Genomic DNA, 27,739 nt, shown 5'->3' on the forward strand with positions numbered 1-27,739 from the left:
CTGCATTTTTGTATGAATAAAGGAATACAACACAGATGTGCAATTCATACTAACATAATGCAGACATGCCCAGAACTGAATCATAAGAGAAATGTTAGTGTAGTACTGTGTAGTATTTATAGAAATTTGAATGTATTAAAAAATAAATAACAGGACGACTGTACAGAAATATTGAAAAATTTCTTTGTAGCCTGATTATATGGAAAAAGTGAATGTCAAACTTCGTTGTTAAATGTGACTGTCACATAACATCTGAATGAATTTCATACTTCAAAACTCATAGAGTTTCATATGCTTCAATTTTCACAAAAAGTCCTAGATTTGACAGCATTTAAAACTATTCATTACAGGATTTTACTTACCAAGAATTTCAGTGTAACTGGAGGCCTGAAATGTTTCGGATTGCAAATGCATTGAAGTTTTTGTACTCTGAAAATGTTAAGAGTCTGCTGTTACTATGACGGTCAACAAACTGTGAATGGACTTTAACACAGCTTTAGAAAGCAGTACAATGCTTCCTGATTTATGCATGAGAATATTTGTTGTACCTACCTGAATAAAACTGGAAATGTTTGAGAATGGACACAGCTTACATTTTATTACATTTTCAAACTTTTTACAAATGAAGGCGAATTACTGATACAATGTTGAAAAGAAAAGACAATTTTTGCATCATGCAACATCTGTAAATATCTCCACAGTTAGGACAATTCTTAGTAAACTAGTAAACATAGTTCACAATTAACAAAGCAGTTAATAATTTATCATTTTCCTGTAACAATCAACCACAAATAAAATAAAACCAAATTCGTGAGGCAACTCATGAAGACTGGTTCTATTGTTCTCACTTCATAATAAAGCAAAATAAATGGAAAATATGGACAAATTGTAGCTTATTTCAATTTCCGGAAGACAAATAGCTGATGTTTTATCCATAGAGCTTAAGAATATATTTAACAACAATATATCTTCATCTCTTATTGCTAATGACATATATATCCTGTTACTGCTGAGTTTTAAAATTTTGAGTATACTACATAACAGATATGCCTCATAGTAGTCAGAATTATGCATTACTTTCATTGCATAAAAGATAATTATTAGTGTAGTTATTTGGGATTTTCTCTTAATATTTCACATGCACAGAGTGAAAACAGTTTGCAGGTCCTCCAATGACTTCTGAAGCCAAGATTACATCTGTAGCACCACTTTTTGTGGCTTATAATCCACTCAGTACGTTTCAAGAACCAGTCTGAGACAGACAGTAAACATTAATGCAGGTGACAGGTATTATCTTTTGCAGCATAATTCCAGCTTTTAAATTAGTTATGATGTGGAAAAATGCTGAACAGCAGGGAAGTTATTTGAGGTAAGCATTTAGCAGAATATTGTTTCTTACATTGTAAACCATGGATTCTCTGTCACATTCATACAAATTTTATACTTGTCTTAATCTACATTCACTGAAATATTTATTCCTCTTCTTCCTTTTTAAAACAATGAAGGATGATAGAAAAATATCACAGATCCATTAAATATCTTTATGGGTGGGGGAGTTCATCAAATACATTCACAAATATTCAGGAACACCAAACAGACACAGTTCATTTTTAGCACTGCACCATTTATATACAAACAGTCATTCATTCAAATGTCAAACTTCGAAATAGTCTTTTGTGGGTAGCACTGTGGTTAGGTGGACACAGACCTCATCTAAGACTATAAAGAAGAACCAGTTTTCCCCAAAGAAATTATAATAACTTTTCATTTCCTAAACGAAGTTCAAAAATTAAGTAAAAGCAATGTTAACATGCGAAGTTCAATCTATTTACCTGTGATCTGAACAAAACAATTTTTTTCAGTTTGACATTGTCAGTTAGCATCATTAAAGGGACATACATCATTTTTTGCCACTGTAAGTCAGATATCTGCTTCTTGTCAGACAGCAACAGTAATTTATTACTCTTGCAACTGCTATGTCTACAGTGTGTTACATTCACAGCACAAATAAATTATACTTTCTTCAACACAAACACCAGCTGTTATACAGTGGATGTTGTTAGCAGACATGCTGGAAAGGTAACATCCCACAAGACCTTCCTTTGGGGAACTTTTTACAGGGGCTAAGAGATAAGTAACGTTCATCGACGATAAACTTCTGGATGTCATGTTCCCCAACAAGATACACATTAAAAAACACTGTTATTGTCCCTACTCATAAATCATTTTCTAGAAAACCTAAATCAGTTTGTGTCCAGGTCCCAAGTGCTACCTACCACAGTAAGTTACCCATCAGTCAATGTACTGACATATCAGCAAACAAACACCATTTGAGCGTACAATGTTCACAGCTCAGAGCACTTGCAGCCGCTGGTCCATCTTGCCACCAACAGCCGTCAGTTTAGGAAGAGCTGCGAGTTCGCGTGAATACTGTGCACGGTCTCCGGGGCCATCGAACCACGCTTCTGAGGCAGCCAAGAATGAGGCGCTCGCTGAGCAGATGGGAGCCACGTTCTCCAGCCATGTGCCTCACTTAGCGTTGCCACGTTACCTTATCAGTGAACCGTGATAGATCTCGTTTGGATGTGCGTTTTGGTTGCTTTCATTCTGTCGCGCCAGGCATTGCTGCAAAACAAGTATTCTTATTACTCATATATCATACGGAACACAGGATTAGCGCTATGGGTTATCTACAACAATATCATTTGTGAAGGTATCTGAACAGTAGTCTAATGTTTCATATGCTGATTCTCTGTAGGAACTGATTGCTTGTGTCCCTTAAGGCGAGTTTCATCTTCGGTTATATTTTAAACCAACAGGTGGGTTGATGAGTGCTAAACTTCATTCACTGGCGTCTATTGTGCTAACCTAATAACGGTAGGCGCCATTAGTGGGAAGTTTAACAGAAAATTGATATCTTTTTCATTTGGCCAGATGCTTGTTTACCATATTTCTGCCTGTGGGGATCAAATGTTCAAATGTGCGTGAAATCTTATGGGACTTAACTGCTAAGATCATCAGTTCCTAAGCTTACACACTATTTAACCTAAATTATCCTAAGGACAAACACACACACCCATGGCCGAGGGAGGACTCGAACCTCCGCCGGGATGGGGATCAATAACGCAACTTTGGTGTACTTTTGGATTTCATATAGCCTAACAAGATACACATTATAACCAGACAGGTTGTACTGCAGGTGCAGTTAACTCCTCTTTATACGACCCGTTCATCCACAAACCAACGCTAAATTACGTTTTCAATGTTTGTCCATATTTATCTTTCATATGAATGCCTGTGACGGGAAGTGAGAGAGGGCGAAAAGTGATGTAACGAAGAAGTGAGATTTCTCTTTTAGGAAAGGTTGGGGTGCGAACATAGTGGGAGAAAGAGAGAGACAAAGCTTACACTCTTTCTGACTGCTATCACCAAGATGCGGTTTAGTGATAGAAAATATTCTAATAATATTTTCAGTAATAAATTTTCTAATGTGGAAATATCAAAAGTCCCATAGCAAATAAATCAGCCTACCATGAGTGCTGCACCAAAGAGAGCAGCCAATAACATCAATGAATTGAAGTCTCTTCTTCTGGATGCCATACCTTCAGTCTTTTAACACTGAAGGAATTGCACAGCGAAGTGATAGCTTGACCTATTAAGTTCTTTGGTAATATAAGCATTTTCATGAATGTATATAGTGACCAGCTGCATACGTAACCATCGCCTTCTCGAAGCACTATGTCGAAGCAGCCGAATGTGCCACCTATCTTCCAGTTCTATTGCTCACACAACGCAGTCGTAATTGAAAAACATCTTGGCAGAGAATAGGCATACCATCATCCAGCTCTCCTGAAAACCATTGCGGCTTCATTAAAAATTTTACAACTAATGCCATCTTGAATGCCTGTCAACTCGTTGAAAATATCGAAGGAACAGCACACTATCACACGCTGAATTCCTAGATATGGAGAAAGCCTTTGACTACATTGTGGTCTGGTTACTCTATCTCTGGCAGCATCACATCAGCTCCTCAACATGAGAAACAATCTGCACAGGGACATAAAAAAATTTGCATTAACTGACTGTAGCTAAATATCGAGCATGTTTCCAATGACAGCTGAAATTATCAAGGGACAGCGTAGTTGATCATTTTCGGCGCTGACACCATCACACGAGAACTGCAACAGAACACATCTCTATCTCGCTCAAGGCTGATATATCATGGTCGTTACTGTCACAAGAGATAGTACACAGCAACTATTCGAGGAGTAGTATGAGCACCTAAGTCAATTTGGGCGGTGATGGTATATCACAAAAAGTCTCTTTGGGAAAAAAGGCTACTTAAGAAACGTTCCCATAGAAACCTGTTCTGAGGGATATAGAAGCCTTAAAATACCTTATGTCCCATTTATAAAGCGTTGTCGCATCAGTAGAGATCAACGAACTAGAATCGAAAACCATGGCTGCAATGACGACAGCTCACCATGCTGTTCTGTGACAAACAAACGACAATGTACATGTAGGATACGATATTCAAGATGAACGCTCACTCACTACCTCTGTGCTGAAGTGACTGGTAGCAACAGCAGTTCAAATTTAAAAACATGTCCATGTGCATGAGCCTTCACACCATTGCAGAGCTTGCCTAGTGACTGTGCCAACAGTGACAGTATCTGGCAGATATCTGGTACACATTCCACTGTAGAGATAAACGAGGAAAGGCGGCTTCGCCAGTAGGCACACGTGCTGAGAGTCACAATCCCACCCGAACAAAAACATGTAAAACACACTCAAATGGCAGGCGTGTATATAGACGACCTAAGAAGCTACAGAAACATACTGATAAGCCAAATCATTGTGAATATCCGCTTAGTAGCATGTTGGTCCACACAGAGCTCAGGCAGTTAGCGGTTCTTTGTGGCATTCATGCGATATGTCTACAGATATTTGACAACAGATGTCTAAGAACAGGTCACGTAATTCCCGTAAAATTACGGGCCGGTGCATTGTGGGTACAGAGCTGGCACCTGATAGCGTCAGATGTGTTCGATCAGGCCCAGAGCAAGCAAATCTGATGTCAACGCCTCGATATGGGTTCATTGTCTTGTTTCTGAAACAAGTGTAGCTCTATTCTGGGCTTCTGACAAGGACAGTTATCCTGATAGAACATGCCATCGCAGCATGGAAGACATCAAGCATGAAGGGATGACGTGGTCCGCAATAATGCTCACGTGGTCCACAGATGTCATGGTTTTTTACACTACTGGCTATTAAAATAGCTACACCACGAAGATGACGTTCTACAGACGCGAAATTTAACCGACAGGAAGGAGATGCTGTGATATGTAAATGATTAACTTTTCAGAGCATTCGACACCTACAACGTACTGACAGGAGGAAAGTTTCCAATCGATTTCTCATACACATACAGCAGTTGACCGGTCTTGCCTGGTGAAACGTTGTTGTGATGCCTCGTGTAAGGAGGAGAAATGCGTACCATCACGTTTCCGACTCTGATAATGGTCGGATTGTAGCCTATCGCGATTGCGGTTTATCGTATCGCAACATTACTGCTCGCGTTGGTCCAGATCCAATGACTGATAGCAGAATATGGAATCGGTGGGTTCAGGAGGGTAATACGGAACGCCGTGCTGGATCCCAACGGCCTCGTATCACTAACATTCGAGATGACAGGCGTCTCATCCGCACGGCTGTAACGGATCGTGCAGACACGTCTCGATCCCTGAGTCAACAAATGGGGACGTTTGCAACACAACAACCATCTGCACGAACAGTTCGACGACGTTTGCAGCAGCATGTACTATCAGTACGAAGACCATGGCTGCGGTTACTCTTGACGCTGTATCACAGACAGGAGCGCCTGCGATGATGTACTCAACGACGAACCTGGGTGAACGAATGGCAAAACGTCATTTTTTCGCATGAATCCAGGTTTTGTGTACAGCATTGTGATGATCGCATCCGTGTTTGGCGACATCGCGGTGAACGCACATTAGAAGCGTGTCTTCGTCATCTCTATACTGGCGTATCACCCGGCGTGATGGTATGGGGTGCCATTGGTTACACGTCTCGGTCACCTCTTGTTCGCATTGACGGGACTTTGAACAGTGGACGTAACATTTCAGATGTGTTACGACCCGTGGCTCTACCCTTCATTCGATCCCTGCGAAAACCTCCATTTCAGTCTACAATGGCATTACTTCTAAATCACCATTCCTTCATAAGTGGAATTCACATTTAAAGGTACACAGGAATGGTGAAGTGTTGAGTTACTCCTGTTAGAGGAACAATTAATTTCTTTCACACATTTGAAAAAAAAATATGCGAGAGAGGTTGCAAACTATGGTAAATCTGTAAATGTAAAATGCTGGCTGGTCCCGGCGGAGGTTCAAGTCCTCCCTCGGGCATGGGTGTGTGTGTTTGTCCTTAGGATAATTTAGTTTAAGTAGTGTGTAAGCTTAGGAACTGATGACCTTAGCAGTTAGATCCCATAAGATTTCACACACATTTGAACATTTTGTAAAATGCTGGGAACGTGAGACAAACTTCTTGTTACGATCCATTAATTTCCTGCAATACCCCATTTGACTTTTAGAGTGGCGACCGTAATTTGTGTCTGTTCTTTTCTTTCTTTTTTTTTTTTTTTTACTGTCTCATTTTAGGAGACAGAAATTAGATTTTGACTGCTTCTCTGACTGTTCAGATATATAAGAGGCACTGAAACTAAAACGGAGCAGATGGAAAAAATACGTCAACCGTTTGTTATTTTAAAACTATTACACTTGTATCGCGGCGTGAGACAAGACGGTCAACGTTTTCTTGGAAAACGTTTGCGGTTGCCCAGTGAACAGTGACTGAACGCACGCGTGCACCTATTCGTCCGAAGCAAAACGAAGATCACGAGTGTCTTTCTTCGAGGCTTCGAAAATATGAGAATCACGTGGGGAGAGATTAGAACTATGAGGACGCCGGCTCACATAGTGTCAAGTTTGTTTCGGTTACGCTGCAAAAGTTTCGCTGTGAAACTTTCAAACATCGTTCACACAGTTCCAATCTCTCCCACTGCTTTTACCATATTTTTGGAGCCCTGAAGAAATACATCCGTGGGCGTCGATATGCTTCGGATGATGGGGTGCATACCTCTGTACAGTCAGGGTCCTGTAAGCAACCACAAACGTTTTCCATGAAGTGATTGACCTTCTGGTCTCACTGTGAGATAAATGTATTGACAGTTGTACCGATTAATTTTGAAACAATAGAGTTGCTTGAAATGTATGATGAGACAAAATAAATTATTCGGATAGTGAAGGGAGACGAAAATTTAATAGTCATGGGTGACTGGAACTTGATAGCACGAAAAGAAAGAGAAGGAAACGTAGTAGGTGAATATCGAATGGGAGTAAGGAATGAAAGAGGAACCCGCCTGGTAGAATTTTGCACAGAGCATAACTTAATCATAGCTAACGCTTGGTTCAAGAATCATGAAAGAAGGTTGTATACATGGAAGAAGCCTGGAGATACTGAAGGTATCAGATAGATTATATAATGCTAAGACAGAGATTCAGGAACCAGGTTTTAAATTGTAAGACATTTCCAGGGGCAGATGGGGACTCTGACCACAATCTGTTGGTTATGAACTGTAGATTAAAACTGAAGAAACTACAAAAAGGTGGGAAATTGAGGAGGTGGACCTGGATAAACTGAAAGAACAAGAGGTTGTAGAGAGCTTCAGGGAGAGCATTAGGGAATGATTAACAAGAATGGGGGAAAGAAATACAATAGAAGAAGAATGGGTAGCTTTGAGAAACGAAATAGAGAAGGTAGCAGAGGATCAAGTAGGTAAAAAGACGAGGGCTAATAGAAATCCTAGGGTAACAGAAGAGACATTGAATTTAATTGATGAAAGGAGAAAATACAAAAATGCAGTAAATGAAGCAGGCAAAAAGGAATAAAAAACGTCTCAAAAATGAGGTCGACAGGAAGTGCAAAATGGCTAAGCAGGGATGGCTAGAGGACAAATGTAAGGATGTAGAGGCGCATATCACTAGGGGTAAGATAGATATTGCCTACAGGAAAATTAAAGAGACCTTTGGAGAAAAGAGAAGGACCTGTATGAATATCAAGAGCTCAAATGGAAACCCAGTTCTAAGCAAAGAAGGGAAAGCAGAAAGGTGGAAGTAGGATATAGGGGGTCTATACAAGGGCGATGTTCTTGAGGACAATGTTATAGAAATGGAAGAGAATGTAGATGAAGATGAAATAGGAGATATGATACTGTGTGAAGAGTTTGACAGAGCACTGAAAGACCTGAGTCGAAACAAGACCCCGGGTGTAGACAACATTCCATTAGAACTACTGACAGCCTTGGGAGAGCCAGCTCTGACGAAACTCTACCATCCGCTGAGTAAGATGTATGAGACAGGTGAAATACCCTCAGACTTCAAGAAGAATATAATAATTCCAATCCCAAAGAAAGCAGGTGCTGACAGATGTGAAAATTACCGGTCAGTTTAATAAGCCACGGCTGCAAAATACTAACACGAATTCTCGGCAGACGAAAGGAAAAACTGGTAGAAGCCGACCTCGAGGAAGATCAGTTTGGATTCCGTAGAAGTGTTGGAACACGTGAGGCAATACTGACCCTACAACTTACCTTAGAAAATAGATGAAGGAAAGGAAAACCTACGTTTCTAGCAGATGTAGACTTAGAGAAAGCTTTTGATAATGTTGAGTGAAATAGTCTCTTTCAAATTCTGAAGGTGGCAGGGGTAAAATACAGGGAGCGAAAGGCTATTTACTATTTGTACAGAAACCATATGGCAGTTATAAAAGTCGAGGGGCATGAAAGGCAAGCAGTGGTTGGGAAGGGAGTGAGACAGGGTTGTAGCCTGTCCTTGATGTTATTCAATCGGTATATTGATCAAGCAGTAAAGGAAACAAAAGACAAATTCGGAGTAGGTATTAAAATCCATGGAGAAGAAATAAAAACTTTGAGGTTCACCGATGACATTGTAATTCTGTCAGAGACAGCAAAGGATCTAGAAGAGCAGTTGAACGGAATGGGCACTGTCTTGAAAGGAGGGTATAAGATGAACATCAACAAAAGCAAAACGAGGATAATGGAATGTAGTCGAATTAACTCGGGTGATGCTGAGGGAATTAGATTAGGAAATGAAACACTGAAAGTAGTAAAGGAGTTTTGTTATTTGGGGAGCAAAATAACTGATGATGGTCGAAGTAGAGAGGATATAAAATGTAGACTGGCAATGGCAAGGAATGCGTTTCTGAAGAAGAGAAATTTGTTAACATCGAGTATAAATTAAAATGTCAGGAAGTCGTTTCTGAAAGTAACTGTATGGAGTATAGCCACGCATGGAAGTGAAACATGGACGATTACTAGTTTGGAGAAGAAGAGAATAGAAGCTTTCGAAATGTGGTGCTACAGAAGAATGCTGAAGATTAGATTAACTAATGAGGAGGTATTGAATAGAATTGGGGAAAAGAGGAGTTTGTGGCACAACTTGACTAGAGGAAGGGATCGATTGGTAGGACATGTTCTGAGGCATTAAGGGCTCACCAATTTAGTACTGGAGGGCAGCGTGGAGGGTAAAAATCGTAGAGGGAGACCAAGAGATGAATACAGTAAACAGATTCAGAAGGATGTAGGTTGCAGTAGGTACTGGGAGATGAAGAAGCTTGCATAGGATAGAGTAGCATGGAGAGCTGCATCAAACCAGTCTCTGGACTGAAGACCTCGACAACAACAGATTCACTTAATTTTTTTTCATCTGTTTCGTTTTCATTTGAGCGTCTCTTATATCTGTGTTCGCTTCGGTGATCTGGTTGGCTTTATACTAATTTGTAACACATAGATCACAGTCAATTTTAACGCCTATGCCGTTGTTAACACAGCACAGTCTGACCCTTATCGACGAAGATACAGTAAATGCTCACCGCCTGCTTGCGCTCCCAGGACTTCATGGCGGTCTTGTACTTCTCGAACTCGTGGCACCAGTCGGAGTAGATCTTCTGGTAGTCGTGCGACTTTCCGGGCGGCGAGCAGCGATGGGTGTCGACGGTGACGTTGTAGGAGCAGAGCAGCGCCCCGCCCAGCCAGCAGTCGTAGCGGCCCGCGTCCGCCTCCGTCACCGCGATGATCACCAGGCCGTGCTCCGACGTCTCGATGTACTTCTCGGGCTTACTGTACAGCAAGAACACGACAGTTACACTGGGGCAATTACTGGTGTTCCCTCCAACTATCCCTCTAAAAATGGAGGAAGGCTCACTGGTGGAGAATGTCTCATCGAAGTCAGGACTTACAAGCAGATTTTCAACAATCGGAGCTAATTATGAGAAACGATTCCTGGGAGAATAAACAACACATGAAATTTAATGAAAACGTATTGAGAAATTCATGATTTCCATAATAAATAACACTTTATCCGTACAATGTAGGCTCCAGTTCGTTACACGCTATAGACTCTTGGCGTAGTGAGGGGTGGGTCACTATCATATAGCCACCGCACGACCTTTCGTGTTCCTACACACTTCTTCCAAAAAGAGGAGGCATCTTGGACTGATCATCTCTCCAGAGGTGGGGAAGTACTGTGACTCCTGAGCCCGCATCTCGTGGTGGTGCGGTAGCGTTCTCGCTTCCCACGCCGGGGTTCCCGGGTTCGATTCCCGGCGGGGTCAGGGATTTTCTCTGCCTCGTGATGGCTGGGTGTTGTGTGCTGTCCTTAGGTTAGTTAGGTTTAAGTAGTTCTAAGTTCTAGGGGACTTATGACCACAGCAGTTGAGTCCCATAGTGCTCAGAGCCATTTGAACCATTTTTGTGACTCCTGAAAGTAACGAACTCAAATGCATACCGCTGCCGTCATGGAGAACAGCACAGCCCTTTGTCAGTGAACGGAAAGGTCCCAACCACTGGGTGCTACATAACGTAAAAGGAACTACAAGGCAACCATGTATTTCCATACATACGTTCATCAGATTTTATTTCATCTGTCTGCTGTGAGGGATCGCCTTCCACAGTTTGTTTCTAATGTCCAGAATCTCTGTGACACCTGTTGTAAAATGGGTATTGGTACTTTCACTGCTTTAAGCACTGCCCGACAAAAGTGGGGCGAGCAGAAGACATTGTCATATGTCAGTCTAACTTAGTACACGTACACATCACAGGCAAGTATGTGAATGATTACGGTTACAGTTATCTGTGACAGGTAGAACGACCATGAGAGTGACTACTGTTGTTCGCGTTTAGTGTTGTTACCAGGCCTGTTAACATGGGGGTTGTACAGCTTCGTATGTTGAGTGATCACTATGAATGAAACCGAGATGCTGCGTATTCGTGTAAGTGTTATCAGCATCTGACTCAGTTTGGAAGTGGCGTCATTGTGGGTTTCCATTTCGTTTCCATTTCGCAGGCTGGTCGAATCGTGGAATAGAAAATAAACAATTTTTTCAGCCTTCAGTGGCAAAATAATTTTTACTCGTTTACCTAGGTTTCGATTCCAGTAATGGAATCTTCTTCAGAACCTATAAATTAAACCACATACGGACATATATTACTCACTGAAATGCATCATCAGTCTAATGATTGAATAATGAAAGTAATCGTGAGGGATGTAGGCTAGACACCCTCGAAGAATTGCAAATTTTTAAACATCTTATTATTGATAGAGACAATTTACTTAATGATCAGTTGCAACAAAAAAATAGAAGTTATTTCTAAGGATTTCAACCTTTACTCCGGTGGAGTTGACCCACAGTCCGCTTCGAATGGCCGATGCTGTTTCCCTATCTGCTTTGTCCCTTTATTATAGTGCGATTGTACATGTGTGTCTTTGTATTTCGTAATATGCTTGTTAATGACACATAGTTGCTAAGGCGTTTTTATGTTAAAGACATTTTATGCTTAGCACACATGGTTTCGACACTAATTTTTTAGTTACTGTAGCGGGGCTTCGCCATCTTACTATAATATTTAAATGTAAAAAAAAAAAATTATACCTTGGCTTTGTAGTTTGTTCTCAGGTAAATTGTTTAATGTTGCCATACCAATAGATAGGTTTGTCCATTTGTAGGACGGCTTTCGGTCACTTTTGTTTATATGTATATTTGCTCTAAATAATTTTGAGACAGTTTGTCTCTCGCGCCTGCGCCTGCGCTTGCGCTCGCGCATGCGCTTGGCCGCGGCCGAGCCTCGCCGCGAAACTGCTCGCGACGCCTAGTTTCCGTGCCGCTCACGTGTGGTCCTTATTTCTGGCCGGCGTAGCTCCGTCTACGTTCGCCTTAATGGTTTTAATCTTGACAGACATAATCTTATGATTATGCGTCTTTATTGTTTTAATTTTTAATCTGTGACATGGCCAGTGTTTGGCTCTCAAAATAATTTAATTTTTTGTAAGTATCACGATTTCTTTCATTATTCAGTCATTAGACTGATGATGCATTTCAGTGAGTAATATATGTCCGTATGTGGTTTAATTTATAGGTTCTGAAGAAGATTCCATTACTGGAATCGAAACCTAGGTAAACGAGTAAAAATTACCTTGCAACTGAAGGCTGAAAAAATTGTTTATTTTCTATACGTATACGGTTGCACTGCATTATGTTAAAGATATGTAGAATCGTGGAATATCCAATTTATGGTGGATTCGGATATGACAGCGGTCCGATGTCGGACAGCATGGGAACGGGAGGAGAGATTTATTCGTCGTGAAGGTGCTGGTCGCCCAGGTGTGCCCGCACGGTGGAGCATCGCCATACTGCGCACCAAGCACACCGTAACGCCTTCACACCTGCGACTGCCAAACGAGACGAAGTAACGGACCCCCTGCGTCATCCTTCGTCATTACGCACCATTGATCGAAAACTAACAGGAGTTGGATTGGACAAATGCAGTCCATCGCGCAGGCTGTCGTTAGCACCACAACACAAATGGAATGCTCAAAAAATTTTCAAATGTGTGTGAAATCTTATGCGACTTAACTGCTAAGGTCTCAGTCCCTAAGCTTACACACTACTCAACCTAAATTATCCTAAGGACAAACACACCCACCCATGCCCGAGGGACGAGTCGAACCTCCGCCGGGACCAGCCGCACAGTCCAGGACTGCAGAGCCAAAGACCGCTCGGCTAATCCCGCGCTCAAATGGAATGCTGCCATGACCAGGATGCATGGACTGCCGATGAATTATTCCGCATTGTGTTGAACTGAATCGCGGTTCTGCATTACCCTGAATAACCATCGTCGCCGAGTGTCACAGCGACCCGAGGAGAGTTTCAATTCTTCCAGTGTTTTGAAGACGCACAGCGGTGTTACCCTAATGTCATGGTATACGGCTGCGACTCTAGGTCACGGCTAATACCGACACAGCCGTACGTCACATCCCGGTTCCTGATGTGTTAGCTCTCTTGTGACATTATCGTGGTGCCATTTTTTAACAGAATAACGCTCGTCCACATATAGCAAGCGTCTCTATGAACAGTGTGCGTGATGTTGACGTATTCCAATGGCCTGCAAGATCCTCACGTTTGTTCCCGATGCAACACTCCTGGGAACATCTCGGACGTCAACTCCGCCCGAGTATCAGCATGCAGGATATGAAGGACCAGCTACAACTGTTGTTGGCCAACTCGCTTCAGGAGAGGGTACATCCGCTTTATGACACGCTCTATAATCAAATCAGTGCATGCATCCACGTACTTCCTACTGACAAGAGGGTTCATACAATATTTCATGGATAACCATCCCTGGAAATTATTAAATAGTTTTTCCGAGACATAAGTCGTCTTTGTAAATTTGACTCGTCTTTTTAATCACTCCGATGACAGCACATACCTTCTCAAGCCATGGTATTTCATTCCGTTCCCTCCTCCCAATCGGCGTACTTCAGTATTTTTGTTAAGCGGTGTATTGCATTGCCTTTAGCGCTATTCGTAGATATGACGTCGAGGGTATGACAGCTTGTATCGACTTGTGGTAGTAACAATGAAGAACAACCTGTTGTCTCATGGTCAGTATTGAGGAGAGCAGAAGAACATTAACAGGTCTGTTTTCGCTCCAATATTCTTCAATTGACACGCCAGCGACGTACCTCACTGCATTTTCGATAAAGTTTCCTAGGCAGCTGCTCAAACTAACTCACTAGAGGTAAGTGAAGTATCCTGTAAAATGTTCTAGGAAACTTAGTTTTCATTAGAGCAAGTAAAGATTGTGACCAAATCTACCTAAGACAGTAGATTCCTCTTGAGCATTAAAACAGCATGGCAACTGTTAAATGGGAACTTTTCTCGGTAAAAAGTGAATTTTAAGATAATTTTCAATTGTTCTCTAACCTTCGAAAAGCAACAAGCTGCGCGAGTTGATCTGTATTCTAATTTTGTTGTTAGCCACGGATAAGTAAAATAAACAATTACACGATATTTCCCACGACGACAAACGACAGGAGTGCTGACGTCACGATCACCTCAGATACGACACAATTTCTGGTGGCATGACGTCAGAGTGTAGTAGGTCGACCAGTAGCAGAACAATCATACTATTTGTAAGATATTACAAGCAGTCAATTGCTCCAGAAGAAGGACGAGTTTATTGTCGAAAGCTCGCGTTTTTACTGTAAGTTGGTGGCGCAAGGAAACCGAGAGAAATTTTCACAATAAACTGTTTAAATGCCAGTGCATGAAGTCTGTATTTATGATCCAAATACGATACGTTCAAAGCTGAAAAACATTTATATAATATTTCACGAATATCCATCTCTGGAAATTATTAAATAGGTTTTTCCGAGAATCACTCATTTTATTTCGTGTCTGCCATGGCTTCATTTGCTGAATTACTGCCACACTCTCTTAATATACAAACTGGCTGTATACCACTGTCTATGCACTTCTTCGCATAGGACCGGCGTCCCCCTTAAATGGAGACCACAGACTCAAGCAGTACCGTGCAAGCGGTGTTTTTGCTGTTTATTACCAATCAATCGAAACTTTTAACTTGGCTTACTCACAGTTTTAGACGGTCCCAATTTATATTGCCATTCTTTGTTAGTCAGATGTACAGGGCAATTCAAAATGAATGAACCGATTATCAACGGCTAAGGTAATGCATAGTGATATATCTGTCATAATGAAAACTCTCCCTCCATACACAAAAAGGCGAATATGTCCTGAGCAGAGTTAGGGATGTAAGATTAGTGAACTAGCAATTCGACTTATCTGGCAGATTCAAAGATACTTAAATCAAAACATCTTGACGTCAAAACCACATCCCTGTGGAAGGCTTTTTGTTTTTCTTATCATTTTTATTTTTATTACTTTTTTGTTTATATTTTGTAATTCTTAATTTTGTTTGGTTTTCAATTTTTTAATTCCTTTTTGTTTTATAGTTACACACATTTTATTCTTATACACATGAGACTATAACTGTCTTTTACATATATTCCCATTAAAATAAACAGTGGGTGTCAGGTCCGGAGACCTATGTGTTTCAAAGGCGCAAAACAGCGTCGACATGTCCAGTACGGCCTATCCAACAGTTAGGATGAAGTTGATTTAAAAGTCTACGGACCTCCCGTACGATAATGTCGTTAAGGTTCCATCTTGCTGAAAGATGTAGTCCATGGAATTCGTTCAAATGGTTTAAATGGCTCTGAGCACTATGCGACTTAACTTCTAAGGTCATCAACCTAACTAACCTAAGGGCATCACATACATCCATGCCCGAGGCAGCATTCGAACCTGCGACCGTAGCGGTCGCTCGGCTCCAGACTGTAGCGCCTAGAACCGCACGGCCACTCCGGCCGGCCATGGAATTCGTACCACGCTGTGGCAACATCCTTTTCTCAAGCATGACCAGGTTTGCCGAAACACTTAGCTCGATGAAGAAAAATGAACGGTACAATTTTTGGGCTGACATGGCATAAAACACGTTAAATTTCGGTGAGTCACGCCGCTGTTTAATTGCACCCGACTTTCGGCGAGTCACGGTGACGTTCAGTTACACATCAAGGTTTTTCTGTTCCCCACATTCCAATGCTGTGGCAGTCAACATTGCCACATACGTGGTAGTTTGCCTCATCGCTAAAAATGAGCCTTGCAGCAAACGTATCTTCCTCCATGACTTCCAGCATTGCCGTAGCGTAATCCGTATGTTCGACGTAGTCTTCCTGTTACATTTCCATAAAAATTTGAATTACGTGCGGTTTCATATTCAGCTTTATTTTGAGAACAAGCCAAACCGTTATCTGTGATATTTGTAGCTCCCTATTAGCATTGTACGTCGAGTTTCTAAATGGTTCAAATGGCTCTGAGCACTATGGGACTCAACTTCTGAGGTCATTAGTCCCCTATAACTTAGAAGTAGTTAAACCTAACTAACCTAAGGACATCACACACATCCATGCCCGAGGCAGGATTCGAACCTGCGACCTTAGCGGTCTCGCGGCTCCAGACTGCAGCGCCTAGAGCGGCACGGCCACACCGGCCGGCGTCGAGTTTCTAGAATGAGATACAAACGAAAAACGAAGTCCTACGTTTTGCGCTGATACACGTGGCCAATCGGTACTTTTTCTTGTGCACAAACATCCTGTTTGTTCAAACCGTCGAATGTTATTGGCATTTTAGGACGTTTCAGTGTATCGCTAACGTTAACTTCTCTGCTCTGTGACGATGGAACGATAAGTGTAAAACTCGAACGCGTAGAATGCTTTCTGTACCATACTTGCCATATTGACCTATGACTTGGAGCTTTCCACTTATGCGTTACCGCACAAGCTTCGCCTTCTGATTCACTGCGATTGAACAACGATCGAAATTCTTGTGATTCTTATCGGCTTATTGCTATGTATGAAGTAGTTGTAGCCGTTTATGATCATTGTGTTCATTTTGAATTGTCCTGTATTTATATGATACGGCGTCAATGATTCATGCGTATAGTCTAATCAAATGTCGTTCAGTTTTTTTCTTTATTGATGCGCTGATGCGTATAACGTATCATTTCTCCACAACGCGATCTCTGCCCAGACAGACAGTTTTTTAAGACCTAACTAAGTCATATAATACAATATTAATCGTATATACCATTCGGGCAAGTCAGTCAGTTGTATCTGCAATGAATTACGGTTTAGTGACGACCTACCCGTATAGTGCCAACAACAGAGGCTGCATCTTGTTTCCATGGAATATGTTTGAAAACACGTGGGAGACAAAACGTCCAGGACAAAATACTGCTTCCTGCGAATCAAAAAGTTCGCAATCAATTTTCTAACCTGTCTGAATACGCCAGTGAGAATAGTTTAGCAGACGTCGGTGTTGCACTCAAATGGAAACGTATTAAAAAATATAGAACTGCCCGAGTTCTCATGTCTCCCTGTATCAGAACCTTTCTGAATACTGTTTGATATTACAATACAACGGGGGCTTTTACAGCTGGTGTATGCTTCAGTTAAAACTTCCAAGCTGAGAGGCCGTGGTCGACGTATAATGCTATTCACTAACAGGTCAACCCCATCTGGGGTTTATCTCCAGAGATAAATAGGCAGCTGCACTAAATCTTCATTTATTAAATGCCTCAGGGGGGAAGAATCGTCAACATAGATTCGGCGACAGAATGGGATGCACAAGAAGAAAACTTGGCAACTGTATCCCCTCAAGCTTCCGAAGATGTTGCCCGAAAACGGCTACGAAAATTCAATGAATAATTTGATACATACATCGACCAACGGCCTCTCAGGCCCGAATTTTTAACTGAAAAAACGACAATGGATAATTTAAAGCAGGATGGGCGGGGGCAAATTTTCAATCTAATTTTGAAGAATACGAGTACGTGAGGGAAAGAAATTGCGGAATTTAAAGTCCTGTTGTCGTTGATATCATTAAATGTCGAGCGCTAGCTCCCGTTAGAAAAGGATGAAGAGGGAATTCGGCTACATGCCTTTCAAATGAGCCGTCTCGGAGCTTACTCTGCCGATGTCCCTGGTCTCTGTAGATTATTATGAAAACCTTCAACGTTAATGTTAGCCTAGTCCGGTTTTTATTGAAGAGGGTATGTCACCGTTAGATCCCAAAATGTGAAAAGTTAGAGCCTAGTAATTTATGAAAGACCTACACTTTGACATGAAACCCGTACATCGGTGCAAAATCGTACGTCTCAAATCAATCTATAAATGTTTACTTGTGGTAAAAGCTTTCTTAAGAACTAGACAAGTACTCGGGCTATTTGGGGTGGCACCTCGCACCTTTAGATCGCTAATCTAGCGGTGAACAATGTCAGCCAATATGTAAAAGCTACGAAGTACATTTATAGCTGTAACGTCATCCTAAATGTAAATATTTTTCCATAAATTTGATAAATCAATTTCTGCAAACCAACAAACGTTAAAACGAATGCCGCTGGGATAATTGTGTATTCAAATATACGATGAATCCATAACAAGCGGAATAAATTTCAGTTACCTTCACACGTTACAACAGACTCGAAAGCATATTAAAGGGTACGAAAACATCTCTCGAATGAAACTGCCTGCAGTTTACACTTGTAATTTCAAATTATGGTAATAAGTCGGCGTTTTTAGGGAATCAGAGAACAGCTCCAAAGGGAAGGAAATATCAACTACAGTTTAAACTTCTATTCTAACTTGTAAGTTGTGGACTGCATTCAGCATTCGCAAACAGTGAATGCGATTGAACGTCGACTTTATGATTTTCTAGTAACATACGAATATTTATGCCGTATCCGAACTCGAATCTGGATATCTCGCTTTAAGCAAGCGGTCGCCGTAACCGCTCTGGCTACCCGTACACGACTGAGGCCTAGACCCAATCTTGCGTATATCCTAGTGTCTACGTTCCAAAGTGCAAGCATACAGATTCTATGATGATTGAACAGAGAGAGACATTGTTATTGTTCGTGAGATTGCTTGGTTTGACATGAAATACAGTAGTGCCGAGCCTGTATTTTACAGTGTCTGCCTAGTTCGATAAGTTCCTTCGAACATGCATCATGTTCATAAGATAAGAAGTAAAAAGTATCCAAAAGAAACAGACATAAGATGAGGATTTTTACTAATAATTCGTATGTCACATAATTTCCTATCAAATATATTTTTGATTTAACTAAGGCGTTTGACTGTGTTCATCGCAAAGTATTGCTCCAGAAGTTGGACCAGTATGGAATATGGCGAGTAGCTCACAATTAGTTCACCTCTTACTTGAACAACTGACAGCAAAAAGTCATTATTCTCAGTGTTGGGAATGGCTGTGATGTGGGATCTGAGTGGGGCACGGTCAAATGGTGGTGGTGGGGGGTGGGGGGTCTGTCCCAGGGATCAGTGTTGGGGCCATTCCTGTTTCTTATTGTTATAAGTGATATGCCCTCTAGTATTATAGGTAATTCGAAAATATTTATGTTTGCTGATTACACTGGCTTGGTTGAAATTTCACGTTCCACGACCTTGGAAACTTCCTCGTCGGTTTGGTCCTAGGGAACTAGACGTGTAAATAAGTAAAGTAAATATAGTCGACGTACAATTGTATTCATAATTTAAGACAGCTGTCAGTCACCAGTAGTTCCTGTTTCTCCGGACATGCATGCGTGTCGGATGGAATTTTGGATTTTGCACAGACACTGTGAAATACAGACACTGCCCTACTCCAATTTGTAAGATTACCACTACTAGATCAAGGAAAGGGAAGGGCACAGTAGAGATTGAAAGCAGACAAAGGAGGAGTCAATAGGAGAACAGCACTGAAAGTAGAAAATTAAATAACCAAGGACACAACAACGGACAGGTAAAACAACATAAAGAGATAAGCTTATGTTTCTCAATAGCAAGAAGCCTCTATACGTGGTGTTTCCGTAAGAGCGTGCAAAAATTTAACAGTACATAGAAAATGCTCCAATGAACAATTCCAGGTAGGAAACCTGGGGTCGTAGAAGCCAGCTTAATCAGGTAATATGGATAAAATCACGTTACTGTGTACCTTTTTATCTATACTAGTTACGCAATGAACGTACCATCTGTGCTGTAGCTTACAATACGTGCAATACGACGAGTATTTGTAGTGGGGTCCGCTGAAACACATTCCAGCATCTTCCCTTGAAAATTGGGTGTGCGAGTGGTCCTTATGTTGCCAGGTCCCCCGTTTCTTCTTTCCTATGAACCAATCTCCCGCTTTCGTCGGTCGAGAAAAATAAACAGTAGTCGTGACGGATGATCCCTGTTAGGAAATCGTTCCCTGTACAGCCTTTCAGCGGCGAGAGCATTTCAGCGTACTTCCTCATACACAAGGTGCTTGTCAGTGAGTTCTGCGAAACTGTACCGTCACTGCTCCATCGTATTGTAATGCACGTCTCTGAGTAATAAATGGAAACTGTCGTTGATTCATAGCACGTTCTGTCATGGGACAATGTAAATACCACACAACAAGGCCACCTTATAGGCAAGTAAAGTAAACAAAACCTGCATCATGACTTCCTAGTAATCAGGTTCGTCTTCCTTGTCTCCTTGTAGGAAATAAAGACCGATCATATAAATGAACAGTACAGTACGTGTGAACTTGAACGCATGTTAGCTGTAAATAAGCTGGAAAACAGTAATGTTAGACGAAGTGGTAGAGAAATCTACTTCGGTATCTCCTCAAGCTGGCCGGCCGCTGTGACCGAGCGGTTGTAGGTGCTTTAGTCCGGAACCTCGCTGCTGCTAAGGTCGCAGGTTCGAATCCTGCCTCGGGCTTGGATGTGTGTGATGTCCTTAGGTTAGTTAGGTTTAAGTAGTTCTAAGTCTAGGAGACTGATGACCTCATATGTTAACACCCATAGTGCTCAGAGCCATTTGAACCATTTCTTGTTAAGATGGCTTCTCCGACCCCAGGTTCCCTACCTCAATTTGTTCATGGGAGCATTCTCTATGTCCTGTTACATTTTTGCACGCTCTCACGCAAACAACCAGTATAAATTGTTCAAAACAACTTGAGCGTTATCCTCACTCTGACTTCTCACCATATTATCGCTTATCGCAGGGTCAGTCTCACCCGCTATTCATCGCTTGTAGAATCGCTATAGTGGGCTCGTTTCCACAAAGACTCTTCAGGAACCTTCAGGGGCTTCCATCGAAGAATGGGAGAGGACAGTACGGAGAAAACGTCTAAAGGCCTGTACGGAGCACGTTGCGCAGACTGCGGTAAACGTTCTGGAAGGGAACGCAATGGACCGACGTTGTGTGACTGTAGGTCTTAGCAAACACAGTCCGTCTCAATAGAATACTTCGGGCTGTGTGCTTCAGTCGTCATGTGACAAACCAGCACGTCTTAGACTGCTACCGCAGATTACTTTCATCGAGGTGACCTAGAATTTTGATGAAGGGCACTGTCTGTGACTGAATGGCCGACTGTTCCCACTTTCATTTCGATAATCAATGGACAAGAATACGATACTTAAGAATAACTGTCTATGTGGTAAGAAACCTTATTGCCAACGACTGCTCAAGAAGGCATACTCTCGAAAGTATATTCCACTTATTTATGTAAATAGTGTGTAACAGGAAGCTAGGAAGAAAGTACATCATGATGGCGTCTGCCTGCAACAGCAGCAGAAATATTGGTAATTTTATCACATACGACGCGGCCACACACCTAGAAATCCGTTATTGAAATGGACCCCGGACTGTAAGTCTTTGTGTAAACGAGCCCACTATAGCGATTCTACAAGCGATGAATAGCGGGCGAGGCTGACACTGCGATCAGCGATAATATGGCGGTGAAGTTCAAAAATATAAGAAAGTAATTTTTTTACATGTGAATTGGTATGAGTGTGAACACTGCATCCTTCCTGGTCGTGCTGACAAAGTTTTATGAATTTATTCCTAAAGTATAGACAGTGGAAATTAAAATCAAGTGTGGTGCCTCTCCTGCTTCAAGTCGGACCGTTTGACATCCTACCTCCCTTACAAGTGCTGAGAAAGGTATAATGACGAAGCTAGTACCCCATTTTTCAATCAGATTCTCTTAAATAAACAAGAACGTATTCACATTCTGTCCTGCTGAAATGTAGGGTTTGGCAGGGATCGAATGAAAGTGTAGAGCCACGGGTCGTAAAATATCTGAAATGTAACGTCCACTGTTCAAAGCGACGTCAATGCTAACAAGAGGTGACCGAGAAGTGTAACCCATGGCACCCCATACCATCACGCCGGGTGATACGCCAGTATGGCGATGACGAATACACGCTTCCAATGTGCGTTCACCGCGATGTCACCAAACACGGTTGCGAGCATCATGATGCTGTAAACAGAACCTGGATTCATCCGAAAAAAATGACGTTTTGCCATTCGTGCAGCCAGGTTCGTCATTGAGTACACCATCGCAGGTTCTCCTGTCTGTGATGCAGCGTCAAGCGTAACCGCAGCCATTGTCTCCGAGCTGATAGTCCATGCTGCTGCAAATGTCGTCGAACTGTTCGTACAGATGGTTGTTGTGTTGCAAACGTCCACATCTGTTGACTCAGGGATAGAGACGTGGCTGCACGATCCGTTACAGCCATGCGGATAAGATGCCGGTCATCTCGACTGCTAGTGATACGAGGCCGTTGGGATCCACCTCGGCGTTCCGTATTACCCTCCTGAACGCACCGATTCCACATTCCGCTGACAGTCATTAGATATGGACCAACGCGAGCAACAGTGTCACGATACGATAAACCGCAATCGCGATAGACTACAATCCAAGCTTTAAACGTGATAGTACGCATTTCTCCTCCGTACACGAGGCATCACAACAACGTTTCACCAGGCAACGCCGATCAACTGCTGTTTGTGTATGAGATATAGGTTGGGAACTTTCCGCATGTCAGCACGTTGTGGGTGTCGCCACCGGCGCCAACCTTGCGTGAATGCTCGGGAAAGCTAATGATTTGCGTATCACAGCATCTTCTTCCTGTCGGTTAAATTTCGCGTCTGTAGCACGTCATCTTCGTGGTGTAGCAATTTTAATAGCCAGTAGCGTATGACCAAGCCTGCGAATCTTACGGTTTATTTAGAAACGGTAGAAAGCCAGTAAGCACTGCGGCTGCATCATCTGCCATTCCATTAGGAGGAGCGGCGCGGAAGAATCGCCGCCGGCCAGATGTGCTGCTGGTTACGTGCGAGGCGGCGCTGGCGGAGCAACAGGTGCTGGGGGCCGCCTGCAGCCGGGAAGCCGGCCCCGCCCATTCATCACGGCTTGTCGCGCGCCCATCTGGGACACAGGCCCGCCCGCGCCGCTCATCTGGCGGGGCGCTGCGGTGCCGACACGGCGATAACACCCACGACATCCTGCCCCCGCCCACTTTTGCTGCACCAGCCTGAGGACTCTGGGAAACCGGAAGGGAAGAGAGTCGAGCCGTCTGAGATGTGGTGCTGCCGAAGGATGATGAAAATTCGGTGGACTGACAACAAATGAGGAGGTCCGCTTCAGAATCTGCGAGAATGGGATTGTGTCAGAAACACTGACTACATGAAGTGGCAGGTTGGTAGGACATGTGCTAAGTCGTCAGGGAAATACTTCCATGATAGTAGAGAGAGCCGTGTGTGATAAAATCTCTAGGGGAAGGCAGAGATTGAAGTATATCTACAAATAATGGAGCAATAAAACCAAGTCTTCTGGTCCATACTGTATACGAATTAGGTTCCTTTCGGAGTATGCTGATGCAGTAGCCTCATACCTAATCATATACAACCGTTCGCTCGACGAAAGATCCGTACCCAAAGACTGGAAACTTGCACAGGTCACATCAATATTCAAGAAAGGTAGTAGGAGTAATCCACTAAATTACAGCCCCATATCGTTAACGTCGATATGCAGCAGGATTCTAGAACATATATTGCGTTCGAACATTATGAATTACCTCGAAGAAAACGGTCTATTGACACACAGTCAACATGGGTTTAGAAAGCATCGTTCCTGTGAAACACAAGTAGCACTTTATTCACATGAAATGTTCAGTGCTATTGAGAAAGGATTTCAGATTCATTCCGTATTTCTGGATTTCCGGAAGGCTTTTGACACTGTACCACACAAGCGGCTTGAAGTGAAATTGCGTACTTATGGGATATCGTCTCAGTTATGTGGCTGGATTCGTGATTTCCTGTCAGAGAGGTCACAGTTCGTAGTAATTGACGGAAAGTCATCGAGTAAAACAGAAGTGATTTCTGGCTTTCCCCAAGGTAGTGTTATAGGCCCTTTGCTGTTCCTTATCTATATAAACAATTCGGGAGATAATCTGAGCAACCGTCTTCGGTTGTTTGCAAATGACGCTGTCGTTTATCGACTAATAAAATCTTCAGAAGGTCAAAACAAACTGCAAAACGATTTAGAAAAGATATCTGAATGGTGCGAAAAGTGGAAGTTCACCCTAAATAACGAAAAGTGTGAGGTCATCCACATGAGTGCTAAAAGGAATTCGTTCGGTTACACGACAAATCAGTCAAATCTAAAGACCATAAATTCAGCTAAATACCTAGGTATTACAATTACGAACAACTTGAATTGGAAGGAACACATAGAAAATGTTGAGGGGAAGGCTAACCACAGACTGCGTTTTATTGGCAGGACACTTAGAAAATGTAACAGAGCTACTAAGGAGACTGCCTACACTACGCCTGTCCGTCCTCTTTTAGAATACTGCTGTGTGAGATCCTTACCAGGTAGACTGACGTAGTACATCGAAAAAGTTCAAAGAAAGGCAGCACGTTTTGTATTATCGCGAAATATGGGAGAGAATGTCACAGAAATGATACAGGATTTGGGCTGGAAATCATTAAAAGAAAGGCGTTTTTCGTTGCTACGGAATCTTCTCACGAAATTCCAATCACCAACTTACTCCTTCGAATGCGAAAATATTTTGTTGACACCGACCTACATAGGGCGGTACGATCACCACAATAAAATAAGGGAAATCAGAGCTCGTACGGAAAGATATAGGTGTCCATTCTTTCCAAGCGCTATACGCGATTGGAATAATAGAGAATTGTGAAGGTGGTTCGATGAACCCTCTGGCAGGCACTTGAATGTGATTTACAGAGTATCCATGTAGATGAAGATGTAGAGCAAGTGCGATCTTGATGCTACCATGAGGTGAAGAGGTTGCCGCAGGAGAGGAAGTCGTGACGGCTCGCATCAAACCAGGCAGAGGCTGATGAAACGTAAACCCAATGTCAAAAGAAACAACGAACCCTCACCCCTTTCTCACACTCGCACTTTCTCTCTCTCTTTCCATATCATTTCTCTCTCTTTGTATCATCAGTATTCCAGGTGATCTGATGGCGTCAACCTCCTCTTTCTATATTTTGCCAGTCTTTCCGCATCTAATAGCTATTATACCAAAGCTGTTTCCTAACTGAAGTACTCATGTTCCAGTTTTTGTCTTCCACTTGTAAGTGGTCCGTCAATTTGTGTTAAGAATGGCGTAACGTTGTGTTTGCAGCTTATCACTATGTGATTTTGCTTTGTACGTCCAAAAGCTATAAAAGAAGTGAATTGAAGTATACACGAAGTATGCACAGATGAAAAAAAGTTCGAGAGGAACAGATTCCAATGCCGAGGTTTGCAGAGGACACAGTTTATTTGGCCGGTTATAAGGAAGATCTGGTGGAATTAATGGACAACATGCTTAGCACGGAGTACTGCTTCGTGATAAACAGATAAACAACGAAGGTGAGATGACGAGCTGTACAACTGACATTAACGTCATGCTTAGCATCAAAACTGGGAACTACACAATACTGAAAGAATGATATTTAGGAAGCAATATTACAAAGAAATGCTGCAGTAGGTCAGATATCAGAAGTAGATTGGTACAAGCGAAAAAAGTTGTAGCAAATAGAAAGGATAGCTCTATTCGTAAAAGATATTGACATGGAATTGAGGAAGAAGTTTCAGGTCCTCGATCATAGTGTTACGCAAGTGAAACTTGAATTATCAGGAGAACAAGAAACTGAAAACACCTCAAGTTTGGTGCTATCGAAGAATGTGAACTCTCAGGCGCGACTAGAGAGCTTCCGGATTTTCTGCCGAATCATTGCTTCTATTTGATGCACAGTATTTCGATGTCGGACCCAACAACCTTCATCAGATGCTGCGAGTTCTGCTGTTACGTGTACTCGCAGCCTGGACTCTGTGACGTACACAATTTTATATATATAGAAATTTTCGGTGCCTACAGTGTCACGTCTTTCAGTGTCACACAAATTTTTATTTTTAAAGGGGATCACTTAAGACTATTTCCATGGGTTCGCCCGTCAAATTTCTCCCTCATAGCACAAAATTGTCGCTGATGTAGTACAAATTGAAAAAGTAAATTACTTTTAAAGCACAGTTTCGTATATAATTTATATTCAAAATCTTACACCTGTGTCGCAGAAGAAATCCTACATCGAGAATGCTTTACACAATTTTAAGGGAAGAAGGGCTTCCGATAATTGTTACAGTATTTAAAGAACAACAAAATATGAACGGGCTGAAATGAACAAACAGTACATGTGACTATGTTAATCAATTCAACTGTAAAAAGCTAAGGAGTATATTATTAGCAAAATGAGAAATATGCAAAAGTGAAATACCAAAATGAGCACTTCTCAATTGGGAGCAAATCAAAACAATCAGAATGGCTGAAAGAGAGCACAATAACATGAGCCATAAACGAATAAGAGCTAAGCAACTAAGCAAAAATGAGATGCCAACAAAATGAGAGGTGGCCTAACTCCGTCGGCACTTACATACGGTTGCGCTCGTGGCGGCACCTCGCGGCCCGTTCGCAACACGCGCGCCTGAGACCGCAATGTACTCTTAGCGCTCGCGGCGGCGTCTAGCGGCCCGTACGCAAGTTGTGCGATTGCTGTCGCAGGTCGACCCTTAATCTATGATGTTACAACTCCAACCTGTCTGTGATCTCACTGTTTGTCTAACGACGCTATTCCCGACGGCCGACATGCCCGTTGATGCTCTTCTGCTCTTCAGAGTTCACACTGATATTCCGCGGATGTTAAATGCCCTCAGTATTTACGAACTTCGGTGGATGTGATGGCTGGGGGAATTTTAATAAATTGAGTGCAGCACCCAAAGCGTTATTTAAATCTAAATCGCAGTCCCTGTTTATTAGGTTTTATGACGTCTCGATTTAGATACGCTCCTTAATCATGCTGTCCCTTAAACCTGGCGTCTTGCACCCCGCTACTGGTCTCATGGTTTTCCATTCAGTGACTATATTCGAGGCAGCACTCAGCAACATATGATTTCCTTTGGTAATTTTATTCGTGTTTGCCACTGATGTTCCTTGCATATATCCTTCACCGTTCTGATAGTCTATCGCAGTTATGACCTGCCGCATTCGCATAGAATGTGAAATGCATTCGGCTTTCAAAGACTTAGATCACCTTTAACATTACAAATTACACTTATTATCCTTACTAGGGCAGGCCACGGCGTTCGGATGCCGGATTTACTTCAAATTTCGTACATTTTAGTAGTCCATTAGGACAACATACTATGCAAGTACTAAAGCGTACTACTTAGGCGATTTATGGAAAATCGAAAGAGAAGCTTTACGAGGCAATGATGCACCGATGCGTTAGGATGGCCAGCATGAGATGGCAGCGGTCATGTGGTTAGCGTTCAAGCTCCGTAATCAGTGGCTTGCTCGAGCGATTCCAGTTCATGTGCTTTCATAATTTTTATTTTTATT

The 27,739-nt window shown here is 42.2% G+C and overlaps 1 protein-coding gene across 2 annotated transcripts in view; it reads right to left on the minus strand.

The window, feature by feature from the left end:
* Nucleotides 1–594: 594 nt before the first annotated feature.
* LOC126412375 (semaphorin-2A-like) overlaps nucleotides 595–27,739 on the minus strand; it is a 1,156,194-nt gene continuing 1,129,049 nt past the window's right edge. For both annotated transcript variants that reach the window (XM_050081946.1, XM_050081945.1), the window contains 2 exons: nucleotides 9,976–10,222; nucleotides 595–2,625 (listed from right to left, as the gene is read on the minus strand). In XM_050081946.1, the coding sequence (XP_049937903.1) occupies nucleotides 2,548–2,625; nucleotides 9,976–10,222 (325 nt within the window). In that variant the 3' untranslated portion in view covers nucleotides 595–2,547. The remainder of the gene's footprint in view (nucleotides 2,626–9,975; nucleotides 10,223–27,739) is intronic.

Source organism: Schistocerca serialis, chromosome 7, assembly GCF_023864345.2.
Source record: "Schistocerca serialis cubense isolate TAMUIC-IGC-003099 chromosome 7, iqSchSeri2.2, whole genome shotgun sequence".
Taxonomy (NCBI): domain Eukaryota; kingdom Metazoa; phylum Arthropoda; class Insecta; order Orthoptera; family Acrididae; genus Schistocerca; species Schistocerca serialis.